Here is a 17,274-nt window from a genome sequence, read left to right on the forward strand (position 1 = left end):
TCCAATGACCAGACGCTTGATCACAGCCCCGGCCTGCAGCCCTACCCGGGTCTCAATCACCGCCTCGAGCAGGTCTCCGATTCCACCCGGTGCCGCTCGCCTCCCGGGGCGCTGCCCCGCCGCACCCGTTCCGGTGCGGGAGCTCATGGGCTCTCAGGCCCCTCCAGCACCTGTGCCGCTATGAGGAGGGGACTCCATACTATCCCCCCTCGCGCCTCGCATTGCCCGCTCCTACCGCGGGATGGTGCCGCCGTCTTCCGCTGGAGCCGCCCGCTTCTGGGCACGCCGGCCGGTCAGCTCCGCCACCCGACACCCTCAAGGGCCGCTGTAGGGGCCGCAGTCTCTCGCCGGGGCGGCGCCCGTCTGCTCCCGGGGCCGCCCGCGTTCAGCCACTCCGTCCTGCAACGCCCCGACTGGGCGCGACTTCTCCCGCGGGCACGGCCGCCCCCTGCTCTCTCACCGTCTGATAAGGCCACGCCCAGGGCCCCGCACCTTCACGTCCCGTCGCCTCCTTCCCTCTCCGGCGGGCCCGGCCACAGCCCAGCGCGAGGCCGCGGATGCAGTCGTGCGCCCAGGCCTCTCGTCCCCCGAGCCGTCCAGGAGGCCGATTTCGGCACCGGGCTCACTTCGCCGTCACCAGAGGGGCACTCTCTCGCCTAGCCCCCTCCTGTGAGTCTACCCCTCAGTCCGGACTTCGGTCGGCCCGGCAGAGGCGCTTTTTCGCTCAATTATTCACCGGCCCCTCCGGAGCTCGGAATTTAGGCGTGCGCCATCTCCGAGACCTTGGCCACCCAGCTGCTCGTCTCATATGCTCAAGAACATCAAGGGACAGGAGTCACTAAGGCTACGATAGCTCGGTGGATTGCAGCCACCATTCAGTTTCGCCACACAAAAGCGGGAAAACCATTGACTAAGCGCCTGAGAGCGCACTCTACAAGAGCAGTCTCCACATCGGCTGCTTTGTTTCAAGGGATTGCCTTGGATAAGATATGTCAGGCTGCAGCGCGGAAGACTACGCATTATTTTGCGCAGCACTACTGTTTGGATTCGTCACAGAGAACTGATTCCCTGTATGGACAGTTGGTCCTACGTCATCTATTTCATTGAGTTGAGAGCTTTACTTTAATGTGTGTACCTAAATCTGTATGCAATAAGGTATTATTCTAACCGTGCACGGAGCATGTAAATGCTTCAGTTGCGAATTTAGCCTGTTATCTGAAGGGGATCTTTGTCCCTTTGATGTGTCCAGCATCCATGGTGCTCTCAAATGGGAGTTATGTGATACTGGACAAAATCCGCTGTAGTATAAGAGCCGGAGTTGCCTATGTAGTTTTGGTCTACCAAATTGTTACATGATGTGGAAATGTACTCCCACTTCAGCACCCCAACACTACCCCTCTCCCCCCCCCCCCCCAACCCCCCAATTTTGTTTGATATGTTTGTTCTATACGTGTAGAGGAAGGTTTATAGATATAGTACTAAATAACATAACTAAAAAAGATTACAATGCTCGCACCCACCATCCACTGGGGGCATAACGTTTATTAGGAGTACTGCTGGCTATTCAGATTCAAGCATGTGAATTTATGAAAGATCCAATACTGGATAAGAAAACATGTTACTTACCTGTAACTACTGTTATCCAGTATTGGTATCTTTCATAAATTCACATGCGACCCACCCTCCTCCCCTTAGAGGCTCACGTTTCCTTCTCAGGACATAGTCCTCACTCGTGTGCTAGAAAATCCGAGGGAAAGAGCCTCTCTGGAGAGTATTCTAGAGGGTGCTGGAGCCAAGTTTGGGTCTTTTCACAAAAGGACAAGAATAGGCTATACGAGTAATTTGATTAGCATTGTAGCCTATGGGAAAAAAAAATTGTGCTTATTGCTTTTTTATGTACCGTGGGAATTCCACTTCGACGACAGGGATGATTCAAGCATGTGAATTTATGAAAAATACCAATACTGGTTAACTGTCCTTACAGATAAATAACTTGTCTTCTTACATATCATCACAACATTGATATAATCACCACATATGGGGCCATATGTACGAACACATTTTCCCATTGACACAGAATGGGAAAAACCCTTTGCTACATCTGGCCCATAGTGTGGGCAAATTATGTCAACAGTGGTTGAAATCTTCCACAGTAGCAGCCGTTAAACGACACCTTAGTCTCCTGTCAGAAAACACAGACTTACAAGATTTCTTGTTAGGTCCAAGATAACCACGCACAAAGTGCTTCTTATATGAAATATTGTTTCATCTGCAATTGACGACACAAAATGATATATCATTTTACAACATGAACAGAGTCAGCTTAGGTCCATTATGCAGTTAGGTTGGACGTTACAAGTTCTGAAATGTGGTTGTGTTCCCTGGCAACATGTCAGCTCCAGAGAATTGTTTGCAGTGTTTAACCTTAAGTGACAGCAACCAATAATGGCTAAGAAAGAAGCAACATATATTTTGTTAAGCAGCGAAAAGTTAGAAAAGTTGCTGTTCACTGTTGATGAAATACCATCTGCAGTTTGGTTAAAACATTGGGTTATTAATCTGCCAATTAAGCACTTTCCTGTTGGCAGATTTGAAAACCTAGGAGATAGTTACATCCATGAAGTATGGGAGTTACCCTATGCGTACAGATTTTTCAATGGCATGAAGGAGGTCTTTCTTAGCGGAAGTGAATGTTAGACTTCTGAAAGTCGTTCATGGATTTGTAAACAGCTAACCCTGCACGGAGCATGTAAATGCTTCAGTTGCGAATTTAGCCTGTTATCTGAAGGGGGTCTTTGTCCCTTTGATGTGTCCAGCATCCATGGTACTCTCAAATGGGAGTTATGTGATACTGGACAAAATCCGCTGTAGTATAAGAGCCGGAGTTGCCTATGTAGTTTTGGTCTACCAAATTGTTACATGATGTGGAAATGTACTCCCACTTCAGCACCCCAACACTACCCCCCTCTCTCTCCCCCCCCACACACACACACACAAGATAAAAGTAGCAGAAATTTGGCCTCATATTCCAACTTCAAAGGTAAATTTAGATAAGCTGAGCAGACTATAGGCTCTTTTGTTTAAAAAACACATGGCGCTAACATCTACCTGCGAGACCTATTCCATTTTAAATGCAAACTTCCCAAGACATTTTGGTGTACTCAAAAGTCTTGTTTAACATGTCTAACACCACTGGGATTGTACACTTCCTTAAGTCTGTTGGTTCTGGTTTGTCAGCACCTTCTTCTCTATGTTTGGCATAATACCTTCAGCCATACACTCTATTTTTTTTAGTGTCTTTGGGGAATTCTCTGTTACTTCGGCGTTAATTGGTGGCATTTTGCTGTTGCTACTTTTCATTTGCAATGGCTGCCCCATCTCAACAAGGAGGACTGATGGTGCTTCCACCAGTCCAACTGTGTTTTGACCGCATGATGCAGTATTTTGGAGCACCACTCCTGGAAGACCTGGAGTCCAGATGGGCTTTGTCATTCAGACCGGTTCTGAATTGTGTACAGGCCGTCTTTCGATGTTTGTGGTGCCTATTCAAGCATGCACCTGAAGTATGTCCATGCAGTGCATACCTTCTTTAGTCACTGGTCTGTTGGTGTTCTCAATGAGGGTTCATTACCAGACATGCACAGTGAGGTATTGTGATTGCTACAGGAAGCTTCCTATGAGCCGCCGTTTGTGGATCAAGTGGCTGTTGGTGCTACTGCATCAGGCACTGCACAGGAAACTGCAGCCTTGGCCGGAGCTATCGCTGAGGCAGCGGAACATGAGTGCTCCCTCGCCTTCCTTGTCAAGGAACTGGTTACTTTACCATCTGCCAAAGTGGGGTCTTTTCTGGAGTTCATAACAATTGGTGATATTGGTGATTTATTTTTAAGGATCATGATTGTTGATTTCCTGGCATTTGGCCTTAACTGATGTTCAGGTTTAAGAAATTCTAAATTGATTATTTTAATTTGGTTCAGATTTGGTCTGTTTTGCTTGTCGACAAGGACATTTTATCTAGTTCTCCATATTTTAGCTTGGTTTTAGTAATTAATGTAGGCAAGGTGATTTTAGTATTAGGTTTTATTATAGACATCGCACTTTTGAACGGACAATAGGGAGGGTATTGTGAGATTATTTTAGCATTCACACAGGCACATTAGTTAGCCCTGGGCCTGAGGCCTTTGCACTCTCACCTAATAACATTTTGCTTTCATTCCGTTTATTATTTTAGCAAAGTTTCATTTTAGTGGAGCTGTTTTTCATTCTTTTATCATTTGGCCTTCCATACAGAATTTGTTATTCATATCTGATAGAAACTTTAAGTTTCAGATTCCTTAGCTTAGAATTTCCCCCAGGCATCACTCTGGATCTGTCGTTTTTTTGTTGAGCAATACCCTTGCGTGCCGTTAGGTGACGTCGGTCGACCCTGCGTTCATCGTTGGCATCCTGGTCGCTGATATGACATCGTGGGTCAGTTCTTTTCTTTCTGTGCCGGCCTAAGTGCAGATCCAAAGAGAGCTACCCATACAGTCGATTTTTGACAGGTCTTTTGACTTTTTGTTGAACTTTTTTTTTTTTTACTTCTGGTGCCTCGATATGTCATCTCGCAAGACCAGCTTCAAGCCCTGTGGCTCCTGCCACCACATGATATCGGGGAGGGATCCGCACCTCGTGTGTTTGGTGTGCTTGGAGCGTGACCAAGACCTGAAGTCGTGCTCCGACTCCTGGGCCATGAACCTGAAGGTTTTGAGGGAGTGGTCTCTAAAGCTGCTCACATCCTGGCGTCAAGATCCGCATCGCTCTTGATTAAGAGGAACATCCCCAGACGTTAAACACAATGCCACAAAATACTAGAAGGGCAATACACAAATTATATATACTAGTAGACAGTAATCGGCACAGAAAAGGTTAGAAAACAGTGTAAATAGCAATAGGCAATAGTGACCCTAGGGGGAGGCCAAACCATGTAGTAAAAAAAATTGAATGCGAACACAAGACCCCTACCTAGGAAAGTGAAATGTGTAGAAGAGAGCTGGGAGTACCAGAAAACCACAGAGGTAAGTAACACAGTACCCCACAGCAGCAGGAGTAAATCACTGAATTTTCCACAAACCAGCCAAAAGGAGGGAAAAGAAGACACCCAGACAAGACTGCAAGAAACCAGCGGTGGATTCATGGAGAAGACCTGTTGAAAGAGGGGACCAACTCCAAAAGTCACAGTGGAGTCCAGGAGGAGTGGGAGCTTCTACCCACCCAGCTGTACTTGCAGAAGTTGGTTGAAGGTGAGGAAGAACTGGTCAGCACTGATACCCTGGAGTCGGAAAAGAGTTCCTGATGGATGCAGAAGATGTCCCATGCTGGAGTGAAGATTGCAGACAGGTGTCGGTGCAGAAATTCCACCAACAAGCCTAGGCAAAGGCAAATTCACGGTTAGTGGAAAAGTGGTGCTGCCAGGACCAGCAAGGCCCAGGAGGACTCATCCCAGGAGGGGGAGTCACAGGGGACCCTCTTTAATACAGAAGATCCACAGAAGCGGAGGCAGCATCCACAGGAGTCCCACAGGATGGGGACACAGAAGTTGTAGAAGGAGCCCATGCAGCACTACAGAAAGGGGTCCCACGCCGCAGGAGAACCACGCAGAGGGCTGTGCTTCGCAGTAAGGTGTGATGGGGACTGGAGCTGCCTGTCACCTGAAGATCTCTTGGAGGAGATGTAAACAAGCCTTGGCAGCTGCAAGGGATGCAGTGTACAGGGGTACTGTCCTTCGTGAGAAGGCAATGGCTTACCTCCACCAAAGTTGTACTGCTGGCAGAGAGGACCAAAAGGACTACTCCAGCCACCACCTGTGATGCAGGATCTACGCAGCTCAAGATGAGGGGAGATCCACACAGCCGGTCGTCATTGCAGCATATGCGTGCGGATGCAGGGGAGTGACTCCTTCACTCAAAGGGACATTCCTTCTTCTTCTTGTGCAGGCTGAAGAGTTGCTGTCTTTTGGGGATGCACAGGCAGGGAAATGTTGCAAAGCTTTCAGGAGCTGTGGAAACAAAGTTGCAGAAGAGTCTTCTTCGTGGATTGCAGCGTTGTCGGTTCCTGGAGGGTCCAGTCACAGTTACAGTGGCCCGAAGTCAAAGTGGAGGTTGCAGAGGAATCCTGCTGGAGTCTTGCAAGCAGAATCTGAGGACCCACCAAAGAGAGAGACCCTAAATAGCTCCCTCTCCCAAAGGAAATCCTTTGTCCTGCCCTCCTGGGCTTGATCAGATCAAACAGCAGGACGGCAGAGACCTGTCTGAGGGGTGGCAGCAGCGTGGGCTGCCCGGAAAACCCTGTAAAACTGGTCACAGCAAGGAGCCCCCAGAGTGCATAGAATCATACTTCCAATAGTTGCAACAGTATTGGGGTTTGATTCCCACATATTTGATACCAAACATGCCCAGGTTCGGAGTTACCATTATGTAGCTGGACATCGGTGGTGACCCATGTCCAGTACACAGGTAAAATGGTGTCCCCGCACTCACAAAGTCCAGGGAAATGGGTCTGGAGTTTGTGGAGGCACCGCTGCTGGTGCAGGGGTGTCCTCACACACAGGTACCTGCGCCCTGCCCTCTGGGCTGAGAGGGCCTACCAAAGGGGTGGCTTACAGTGAACCGGTGTAGTGACCTGTAGTGAAAACTGGTGCATGCACGAATTCAGTGAGTATGGAGGTGTCGCTGGACCCTTTAGCATTACAGCTGCAAGACGCCATGGAGTGGGCTCAGGAATTGGATGAAGCCAGTGGTCTGGATACCTCCCCTGACTCTGGTATGCTTTCTCCGACTAGCGTGGCTACGGAGGAGGGGGCGTCCTACTCCATGGTTGTACGGAGAGCGGCCGAGGTCTTGGGCCTCCAGCTGCCTTCGGTGGCTGTCAGGGTCAATCTCCTGACTGAGGTGCTTCAGCCTGAGGCTTCCACATCAGAACCCCTTTTACCCTTCAATGAAGCCTTCATGGATGTCCTGCTGGGGAACTGGTCCAAACCCAGCATAGGGGCTTCTGTTTATAGGGCAATAGCCTGCCACCATAGGCCTACACCTAACGACCCGGCGTTCCTGACCTAACACTCCACCCCTAAGAGCTTGGTCATCCTAGCCTCAATGTCCCATGTCGCGTTCCCTTCCTCTCCTCCGAATGGGGAATCAAAGATGCTGGACCACCTTGGAAAGAAGTTGTTTTCTTCCTCCAGCCTGCCATTGTGGTCCAGTGACCCGGCATGCCTTTTGGGCCGTTACACCCATACCTTACACGGTTGCGCAGGTGCTGCCACAGGTCCTGGAGGAGGTCCAGGCTGTTCTGTCATAGGCGGTTGCAGGTGGAAGAGACGCAGCCAAGTTCACAATCACTGTGGGCAGATTGGTTGCTTCGACGGTGGCCCTGAGACGCCACGCATATCTGGCTTTTCAGCGCATGTTCAATCTACTCTTATGGACATGCCCTTTGATGGCACCCGTCTTTTTGGGAATAAAGCAGACTCAGCGCTCGAGCGATTTAATGAGTCCCAGGCTACGGCCTGGTCCCTTGGCCTCGCTTTGGCCATTCACTCCCCTCAGTCTGCTTTTTGCTCATTTCGTGGCACCCAGCCATGTCTGTTCCCTTTCAGCCACCATTCTGCGCATGCTGCTCAGCCTCTGCAGTGCCACGGACGTGGGACCCAGCGTCCTCATGTATCAGGGAGCCAGCAGTCTAGCCAGTCCACCACACCCCTCTCAGCTGCAGCCTCCAAAACTTTCCCATCTGGTGTTCCGCCACTAGGGTCAAGTTGGAGGCAGGATTCGCCACCACGTGCCCTGCTGGACTACCATCACGTCAGACAGGTGAGTTTCTCAAAAAGTCTGAAGGGGCTACTCCCTTCTCTTCGAGACTACCCCTCCCGCCATACCACCATCCTACGATCGGATGATGGAGGATCAGCTGGCACTTCTGCGGGGAGGTTATGGCTCTCTTGGCACATAGAGGGTCCCTGTGCCAGTAGATTGTGGTTGTTATTCCTGCTACTTTCTGGTGCCCCAAAAAGGACAAGGGCCTCTGCTCTATCCCTGACCTCCGGTCCCTCAATCTCTTCTTCAGAAAGGAGAACTTCAAAGTGCTCACTCTGGCTCAGATCTTATATGCCCTGGACCCAGGAGACTGGCTGGTAGCCTTGGACTTGCAGGACGCTTATTTCCATATTCCTGTCCTACCTGCCCACAGATGTTATATGTGGTTCGTGCTAGGTTACAAGCACTTCCCTTTGGCATTTCCAGCGCCCCTCGGGTGTTCACCAAAGTGATGCCGATGGTCACAGCTCATCGGCACAGGTTAGGGATGTCAGTCTTCCTCTACCTCGGCAACTGACTTTTGAAGTTGGGTTCACCCCAGGCTGTCTCCTCCTCCCTCGAGACTATGGCGGAGCTCCTGCAATCACTGGGGTTCACTATCAACATGCCAAAGTCACACCTGACTCCCTCTCAGATGCTCCCTTTCATCTGAGCTGTTGTGGACATAGTGCATTTTTGGGCCTGTCCTCCAGAATGACGAGTCAAGGCTATTCATGCTATGATACTGTCGTATTAGCCTCTGTCCTGGATTTCAGTGAGAATGACACTGAGGCTACTGGGCTTCATGGTCTCCGACATCCTGCTGGTGATGCATACCAGATGGCATATGATGGCTCTGCAGTGGGATCTGAACTTCCAGTGGGCGCAGCATCAGGGGTATCTTTCTTACATGGTCCAGATCTCTGAGAAAACTGCGCAAGATCTGCAGTGGAGGCTTTTGAACCGCAATTGGGTCAGAGACAGATCCCTTTCCCTTCCCCAACCAGCTGCGACTGTAGTGACAGATGCGTTACTCCTGGGATGGTGCAGCCTCATGGGAGAGGTGGCGATCAGAGGCGTCTGGTATCCAGTGGAGTCTGAGCTCCATATCAATCTAATGGAGCTCGGGGCGATCGGACTGGCAATGAAGGCATTCCTTCCCTCTCTCAAAGGGAAAGTGGTGCAGCTGTTCACGTACAACACCACCGCCATGTGGTACTGAAACAAACATGGCGAGGTGGGGTTGTGGACACTTTGTCAGGAGGCTCTCCGCCTCTGGACATGGCTGGAACATCATAGTTCAACATGTGGGGGTCTCTCTGAACATCAGATGGACGACCTCAGTCGTCAATGCTTGGCCGATCTCCGGAAGTGGTGCAAGGTCTCTTTCAGCAGTAGGGAGAGCCTTGGTTAGATCTGTTCGCCTCGGTTAGATCTGTTCGCCTCTGCAGAGATCGCACAATGTCAGCTATTTTGTGCTTTGGAGTTTCCAAGGCGGCAGTTGCTTCGCGGCGCTTTTTGTCTTGAGTGGAACTGAGGCCTCCTTTCCGCCTTTCCACTAAAACCAATTCTGTCGAGTTCTGAAGAAGATCAGGAACAACTGGGCCCAAGTCATTTCTGTGGCTCTGGATTAGTACGATGAGTATGGTATCCTGAGCTACTGAACATGGCCATCGATCCTCCGATCAGACTGCCCCTTCAGGAGAATCTTCCGTCACAGCAGCAGGGGACAGTTCTCCATCCCAACCTCTCCAGTCTTGATTGCAAGGCGGCAGTTGACAGCTTTTGACCTTCCTCCCAAAGTCTGCACTGTTATCTTGGCAGTTAGGCGTCCCTCCATCAAAACTGTTTTTATCGATAATATTTTCTTTGTTTAGATAAGTCTCTGCCTTTACTTACCTGATAATTTGTACGTGAGTTCTGGACCTTGCGAATTTCGGGGAGGAAATTATTTATTTTAAAACGCTTCCTGCGCTTAGTCGCTTTCAGTTCTTAGAAGTTCTACCAAAGGGTCTGTGGGCCTGTTAGAGCCCTCCCCCTAGCACTAGTGCATTGTCCGTCTTGTGGGAATACACGTTTGCAGTCTAGCTGCTGACCTGAGGTCACGGGGTAATTGAGCCGGCAGCTTGTATTACGGAGAAGATGCAGCCGCGCAGCGGACGCGCCTAATGCAAGCCTATCTGTGCCAGTCCGTGTCTGTTCGGGTCCGGGGGCCGGAAGCTATGCTTCTTTAAAGCCCTCTCTGGCCCATATTTTTTACTCCTAACACACCCTTCTTTCATTATTAGGAAGGCAGGGGTGTGAACATAGAGCTGGGATCTCCCCAGAAAACTTAGAAGGGTGGAGGTGTGAACACTGCAATTGGTCATCTAGGTCACTACCTAATACCACTCTTCCCCCATTGTATGCGTCAGGTGACACAAGAAGGCCACAAAAAGATAGAGCTTGTCGCCACTAACTCTATGATCTGTGCTCTGATCAATGCACGCTCCCTGGTCAAGCATAAGACTGAAATACAAGATCTAATTGTTCAGCAGAACTTAGACTGTCTATTTATTACGGAAACCTGGGCTAGAGAAGACTCGAGCCCTGATTTCATAGAGGCGACTTCTCATCGATATTCATTTTTAAAACTGGATAAAACCACTGGTAGGGGAGATGGCTGGCGATGATTTTTAGTTCTACTTTCTGCTGTCAGTGGAAGCCATAAGTGCTGCATTGGAGATTTGTGAGGGTGCTTGTTTAAAAATTTGTCAGAGAAATACTACGCTGTTTGAGGGGCTGTTGATTTATCGACCTCCGGGTTCTTACTCTATTTTTATGCATCATTGGCCATCCATAATTGAGCCAATAACCATGACTTCTAAATGCATAGTATTAGGAGATTTTAATATTAATTTTGATGACAGTCAGGACCCTCACATTAACGAGTTCCTGAATTTTATGGCAGATTTTGATTGGAACTCAAAAGTCATGACAGCCACTCATAGGGCTGGCCATTTACTCGATGGGATATTTGCTTTTAACAATGATCTTGCTCTCTTACACAATAGGGTGTTGGATTGGACTGAACACCACCTCCTTACCTTTAGTCCGATGAATTTGCCTGCTATTCAAGACATTAGTCCATCCCTGAAACCAGTTAGACATTGGAACAGCATTAAGGATCTACAACTAAGGCCAGCATTGGTCTCAGGTTGGGAAGCAACAAAGAAACTCCCTTTATCAGCCACAGACCGGTTTAATCAGGGGATTAAAATAGCTATTGATTAGTTGGCCCCCTTAAATCTCCTTTATTCTCAAGGAGGAAAAAGGCCAGCTGCCCTTGGTTTACCAATGATCTTAAAAATCTTCAGAGAAAATACCGGCAACAAGAACGGAAGTGGAAACTAGACTCTAATCCTATGGAAAAGGCAAAGCTCAGAGCTACCCTTAATCTTTACAAAGACGTGGTTAATAAAGCCAAAACTGAGTACTATTCACGCAAAGTTAAGGATGCATCTAATGCGCCTAGAGAAATATTTAAAGTAGTACGCTCCCTCACAAAGTTTTGCAAATTCAAGCCAGCTTCACTCAATCTGAAGAAGTATTGGATTCATATGAATCTCTAAACAGTTCCATAGAGGATGACAGCCCTATGCTAATACATTTTCAGCCATTACGGCTGGAGAGGATTAAAAAGCTTATGATGACCATTAAATCTGGTTCTCCTAGTGACCCTTGCCCTCCGCATATTTCACAGCTCATCTGTGACCTTGTCTCCTAAGCCCTTGATCCGAAAGTCAGGATGTCCTGACTACGGGAGTCTTCCCACCTTCATGGAAGGAAGCGACAGTGGTTCCTCTGAAAAATAAATTAGATGGTAAAGCTAATGACTTCAAGAATCTTCGGCCTATCGCTCTGCTACCTTTCAAACTAAAATCTTTGAAAAACATATTAAAGAAGAACTTGCCAAATTTCTCCAAGATTCGGGTAGTTTAGACTCTACTCAACATGGTTTTAGGAAAGCCCATAGCACGGAATCAGCCCTGAAAACTACATCGGATACTATTCGGAAACTAGTTGATAAGGGACTTGGAGCAATCTTAGTGCTATTGGGCTTGTTAGCATCTTTTGACACCACCGCTCCTCAAATTATGACACACCGTCTTTACCAAGCGGGTGTCAGAGGCACAGTTTTGCGTACTCTGAAGTCTTTTTTAAAGGATAGATCCACTATAGTAACTTGTAGAGATTTTAAAGCACCCTCCCATCAGCTATTGTGCGGGGTCCCACAAGATTCCTCGCTCAACCCCACTCTTTTCAATCTGTATGTAGCACCATTGGCCAGACTTATTCGATCCTTTGGCTTCCTGGCCACTTCCTATGCGGATGACACTCAATTAATCATTCCGATCCATAAGAATTGGGAAGAAGTTGCTGAGCGTTTTCACCACTGCATGAGCAAGATTAATAGATGGATGAGCCTGACTTGGCTCAAGATGAACAGCGATAAAACTGAGATTCTACTTTTTTTGGCTCTAGTAGGGATCTTTGGAGCTCCCGCTGATGGCCATCAGCGTGTGGAGACTTACCTTTTCCCATTAGTTCCACCAAGAATCTGAGGATTATCTTTGATAATGGCCTGTCTTTTAAACCACAAGTTAATTCCATCACCATAACCTGTTTTTGGATTCTCAAAATTCTGAGCTCAGAATTATGGTGTCCCTTGCCCTGGTGATCTCCAAAATAGAATATTGTAATGCTTTAATGCTTAACATTGATAAACTCTCGCTCAGCAAACTTCAATTAATCGAGAATACTGCTGCTCGCTTAATACTTAATCTCCCCCTTTCAGCTTCGGCCAGTGGTAGTCTGAGACAGTTACATTGGTTACCTGTCAAGAAACCCATTGTCTTCAAGACGATATGTCTAACACATAAATCCTTATAATTGCGCAGGTCTGAATACCTGTTATCGGGGCTTCGCTGGTATGTTCCAAGTCGTCTGCTTAGATCTACAGGATCCTACCTGGTCCATGTTCCTTGGATAAAGCATTTATAGTGGCTGCTGCAAAGTACTGGAGTACACTCCCCGTAATGATTAGGAATGAACACAATTTCCTGGCTTTTAGAAAGCAGCTAAAAACTTGGCTTTTCCCTCAGTAGCTTTTGTTAATTCATTTTTCTTTCTTCCTTCTGTCTGTCACTTCACTCCTGTTGCTTAGTACTTCGATGCCTTGGCCGTAATGTGCTTTATAAATATGAAAATACAAATACATACATAATGGTAACTCCGAACCTATGCATGTTTGGTATCAAACATTTCAGAATCATACCCAATACTAATGCCAGCATTGGTGCCATGATTTTGTGCACTCTGGGGGCTCCTTAGAGGGCAGAGTGAGCAAGCCCCCTGTTAGGACTATTTAGGGATTCCCTTGTGGGTGGGTCCCCAGATTCAGTGTGCAAGATTCCACCAGGACTCCTCTGCATCGACCTCTTCTGCTCCTGGCCACTGGAACAGCTGCTGGACTTCACAGGAACCAAACAAGCCTGTGACTCCCGAGACGACATTGCTTTGCATCATTGTTTCTTTGGCTCCTTCCAGTAATTGCAACATTTCCACAGCTGTGCATCATCCGGGGTCAGCACGACTTCAGCTGCACCATAGAAGCAAGAAGGAATCTCCCTTGGAGTGAAGGAGTCACTCCTCTGCATCCGCAGGCACATAAGGCAATGATGTCTGTCAGCTGGGATCTGCTCTCCACAGGAACTGCGTTGATCCTCCAACACGTGGTGATTCTAAGTCGTTCTCTTGGTCCTCTCTGCCCTCTGTCCATCTTGGGAAATGGTGAGCCCTTGCCTCTTCTTGCATCGCAACTCTTGCAGCAACCAAGGCTTATTGACTCCTGCTCCAAGGGATCTTCAGGCAACAAGTAGCCCCGGCCTCCAGCACTTTATCCTTGCAAGGACAGTCTCTCCTCTGCTGCTCCAGCGACGTGGAACTCCTCTCCAGGTGTGCTGACTGGGCATCTCTGCAACTTACTGTGCCTACTGCCAGTAGTGGGCTGCCTGTGGGGGCTGCAACTGCTTCTGCTGGCTCTTCTGACTGCTTAGGGTCAGCCTGGACTCCCCTCCAAGGGTCGAGTCCCCTGGACCTTGCTGGTCCTCTTCTTCACTGCAAAAACCTCTTCTGCCCAGATTTGCATTTGCCAAGGCTTGTTGGTGGTCTTCTTGACCATCTGTGACCCGGCGACTGGCGTGGGATATCATCTTCATGATTCCAAGGACCTCCCTGCAGCTCCTGGGCTCCACAGCTGATCTTCATCTTCCCTCGTCGACCCGGATCTTCATTCACAGAAGGGTGGGTAGTGGCTCCTGCCCCACCTGGACACACCTGCATGGATTGGACTCTGTCCCCTTCTCTTGCAGGTCCTCTTCTTCCGGAATCAACCAATGGGTTCTACTGGACTGGCCCTGGTCTTGTAGTCTTCCTTTTCCAGGTCCCCTTGCTAGTCTTTGGGAAGACCAGGTAACTTACCTCTGCTCTTCTGGTCGCTGGGGGTCACCTAGGTTCTCACCACTTGGGGTCCCAAGTTCTCCCAGCTCCCTTCTAACTATTCTACATCCTTGGGTCGGGACCTAACTTTACATTCCGCTATTTTAGTATGTGGTTTGGCCCCCCCTATAGGGTCATAGCTAGTTTCTGCTCTTTCTTGTCAATGCATGTTGTTTTTGTATGCTAATTCCTAATACTTACCTTGTGTACATATATAGTGTGTACTTATCTCCAGCTTGGGGACTGCCTATAACTAATGTAGTTCAGTGTTACTGTATTAGTAAAGTACCTTTATTTTTGTGGTTCCGTTCATGTGTGATAAGTTATTGTGTGATTGCTGTGGCATTGCAAGTGCTTCTTTACATTCCTCCTAGATATGTTTTGGCCACTCACCACAGCTACCAGTAGAGAGCCCTGGCTTCCTAGACACTGTCTCACAAACTAATAGGGGATTGCCTGGACCTTGTATGTGGTGCAAACACTATAGGTGTCCACCTCACACCAGGTCCGCTTCCTACAGAGTGCACCACATAAGGTGTTACCGAAAGTAAGTAACATGTTCACTGTGATGCGATTTCTTAAAGGTTTACATCATAAGTTTCCTCTAAATCACTTTGTGATGCGTCAGTGGGAATTTGATTATCAACTTTCTAATGTGCACCAGGCTGCTACTACAGTGTTAGCACATGGACTGCCAGTGCTGATATCTGTCATGATGATATATGGGCATCAGGGCACACATTCACAAAATACTATTGTCTTGTCAGCCAGCTGCATCAAGAAGCGCATTTTGCCTTTTGGTCCTGCATGACCTTTTGGAGAAAGCCATTCCACTTATACACCACCTTGGGGAGGTACTAGTTTAGCATCTATTCACAAGAGATGAATCTGCACCTAAAATATCCATCAGAAGAACAAGTAATTTGCTTTCGATAACAATCTTTCTAGGTAACACCAGGTTCTTACTGGCCTCATTCCTCCCTGTTCTGTGGAATGGACTCTTTCCATCTAGAAATGTCCTAAACTAGAGATCTTCACAGTGGTCAATCCAATTTGCTGATGGGCTGTGGTTCTGAGGGCTCAGAGAAGCCTTTAAAAGAACTGACTCTAGAACCTGGGTTGCTGTCATATGCGGTCCTGATCGTCACTACTGAAGTGGAATGACGTTGGTATGGAGCCTCAAGGCTCCACCTGCCAATGCACAGGCGTACCGCTTTTGAGTTTTCCAGATTCAGTCTGATGTCTGGGGGAATATATTGGAAGGTGAGGAATCTGGTGTTAAATGAACTAAATAATTGGGAAAACTAGACCTGTCTCCACTGCTACTACATACTATAATGCTTACACCAGCTGCTCCTTAATATGTATCTTACCTGGTGAGGCATGAAGTGATGGGGATTCATGTAATCTTGTTATCACTAAATGGCATTACATAAAATGTAATATGCAATGCTTACTTAAACCAGTGAGTACAATTCGAAAAGCAGCATATCTACTCATGCAAGTATTAGGTTTTTTATTTTCTTTGGATTAATCACTTTTGTCTGCTTTGTTTCAGCTGTATTACGAAAACAGCATACTGCAGAACTGCATTTAGGTGATTTCTTGGTATTTCTAAGGAGAGTTGTTTCCTCAAAAGCCATCCAATCAAAAATGGCTTCACCACATTGGACAGAAGTCCTCCTCAACATTGCCTCCCAGAAGTGTTGCTCAGGTACTATGAGTAATGGTTTTTCTACAGTTTTTTCCTTCATTAGAATAACTGTTGTAAGCTTGTACGAATGGTTTCTTTTAAAATTATATTTTAAAGAAAATGCTAATTATTTAGTGGTATATGTGTACTGTTAATATAGTTTGTCCACAGTTTGAAAGTGCTGTAAATAATCGGTTGTTACTATTAAAAGGATGACAGTTTAAGTTTGTCCCACTTGGATCCATATTTGTGCACTGCAAGTGCAATGCAGATGTCATATGCTTAACTCGCTATTAAAATGTCAGCAATTTGAAAGGATATGTTTCAACTTTATTATGTGAATGTCTTGCTGATAAGGTTCAAAAAGAGATCAGAATTTCTCGGAATTCGTTACTAATAGCACACCGCTAGAAAAGAAAGTTTGTTAGAAAAGAGTTTCTGATAAAGTGGCAAAAACGTCTAAAAGACAACATTCCTAGATTCTGCTAGAAGTTTACTTTCCCAATCCACTATCTTCACATTCAATGTGTTAACAATAGCCATTGTTCATTATTAGGTTCCTCCTACTCTCCACCAATATTAGAATTTTTCCATGTGCTATAAACATCTACGTGCACTGTTAGGAGGGGCACAAAACAGTTTTAAACAAAGTGCATAATTGCTGCCTCAATGTTATTTCATTTTTACTGCTTACACCAGACGCCAACATTTGAATTTCAATCTTTGAATTGTTTTCTCTGGATTTTGGACAGTTTTTTTTTCAGTCTTTGTCAGTATATTGGCTCCCATGTAGGGTTCAGCCATGTTCCAAGTGCAAGCCTGAGCAGACCAGTCATTCCCTGATCCCATGTATGTGATGACTAGAATTTTTTCATGGGGGTCTAATAGCTGTCTAGACAGATGCCACATTTGCCTTTTGGGGAAAGGGAATGTGAAGTCCTCAGTCTCCCACCAAGAACTTTTAAGAAAAACTGTGCACACTCTCTTAAGGTTGAAGCTTCACTGGAAAAAAAAAAAGCACTGACAACTTGATTTTTGTTTTCCTTCCAACTATAGGGCCACTTCTGCTGATACTCATGCCATGCTGGTGCTGAGTTCATATACTGCCACTGGACCAGTACGGGTTGCTGTAACATTGGTACTTCCTGAAAAGTTACTAAGCGTGGTGCCTTCATATGCTAGTGCTGGCACCTCTCTGACTTCTGTGCC

General features: G+C 47.2%; 1 protein-coding gene across 12 annotated transcripts in view; it reads left to right on the plus strand.

Moving 5' to 3' along the window:
* HERC1 (HECT and RLD domain containing E3 ubiquitin protein ligase family member 1) overlaps positions 1-17,274 on the plus strand; it is a 1,155,039-nt gene that overhangs the window by 472,729 nt on the left and 665,036 nt on the right. For all 12 annotated transcript variants that reach the window (XM_069222059.1, XM_069222062.1, XM_069222061.1 and 9 more), the window contains exon 31: positions 15,931-16,086. In XM_069222059.1, coding sequence (XP_069078160.1) covers positions 15,931-16,086 — 156 coding nt within the window. The remainder of the gene's footprint in view (positions 1-15,930; positions 16,087-17,274) is intronic.

Source organism: Pleurodeles waltl, chromosome 3_1 (assembly GCF_031143425.1).
Source record: "Pleurodeles waltl isolate 20211129_DDA chromosome 3_1, aPleWal1.hap1.20221129, whole genome shotgun sequence".
NCBI classification, from domain to species: Eukaryota; Metazoa; Chordata; class Amphibia; order Caudata; family Salamandridae; genus Pleurodeles; species Pleurodeles waltl.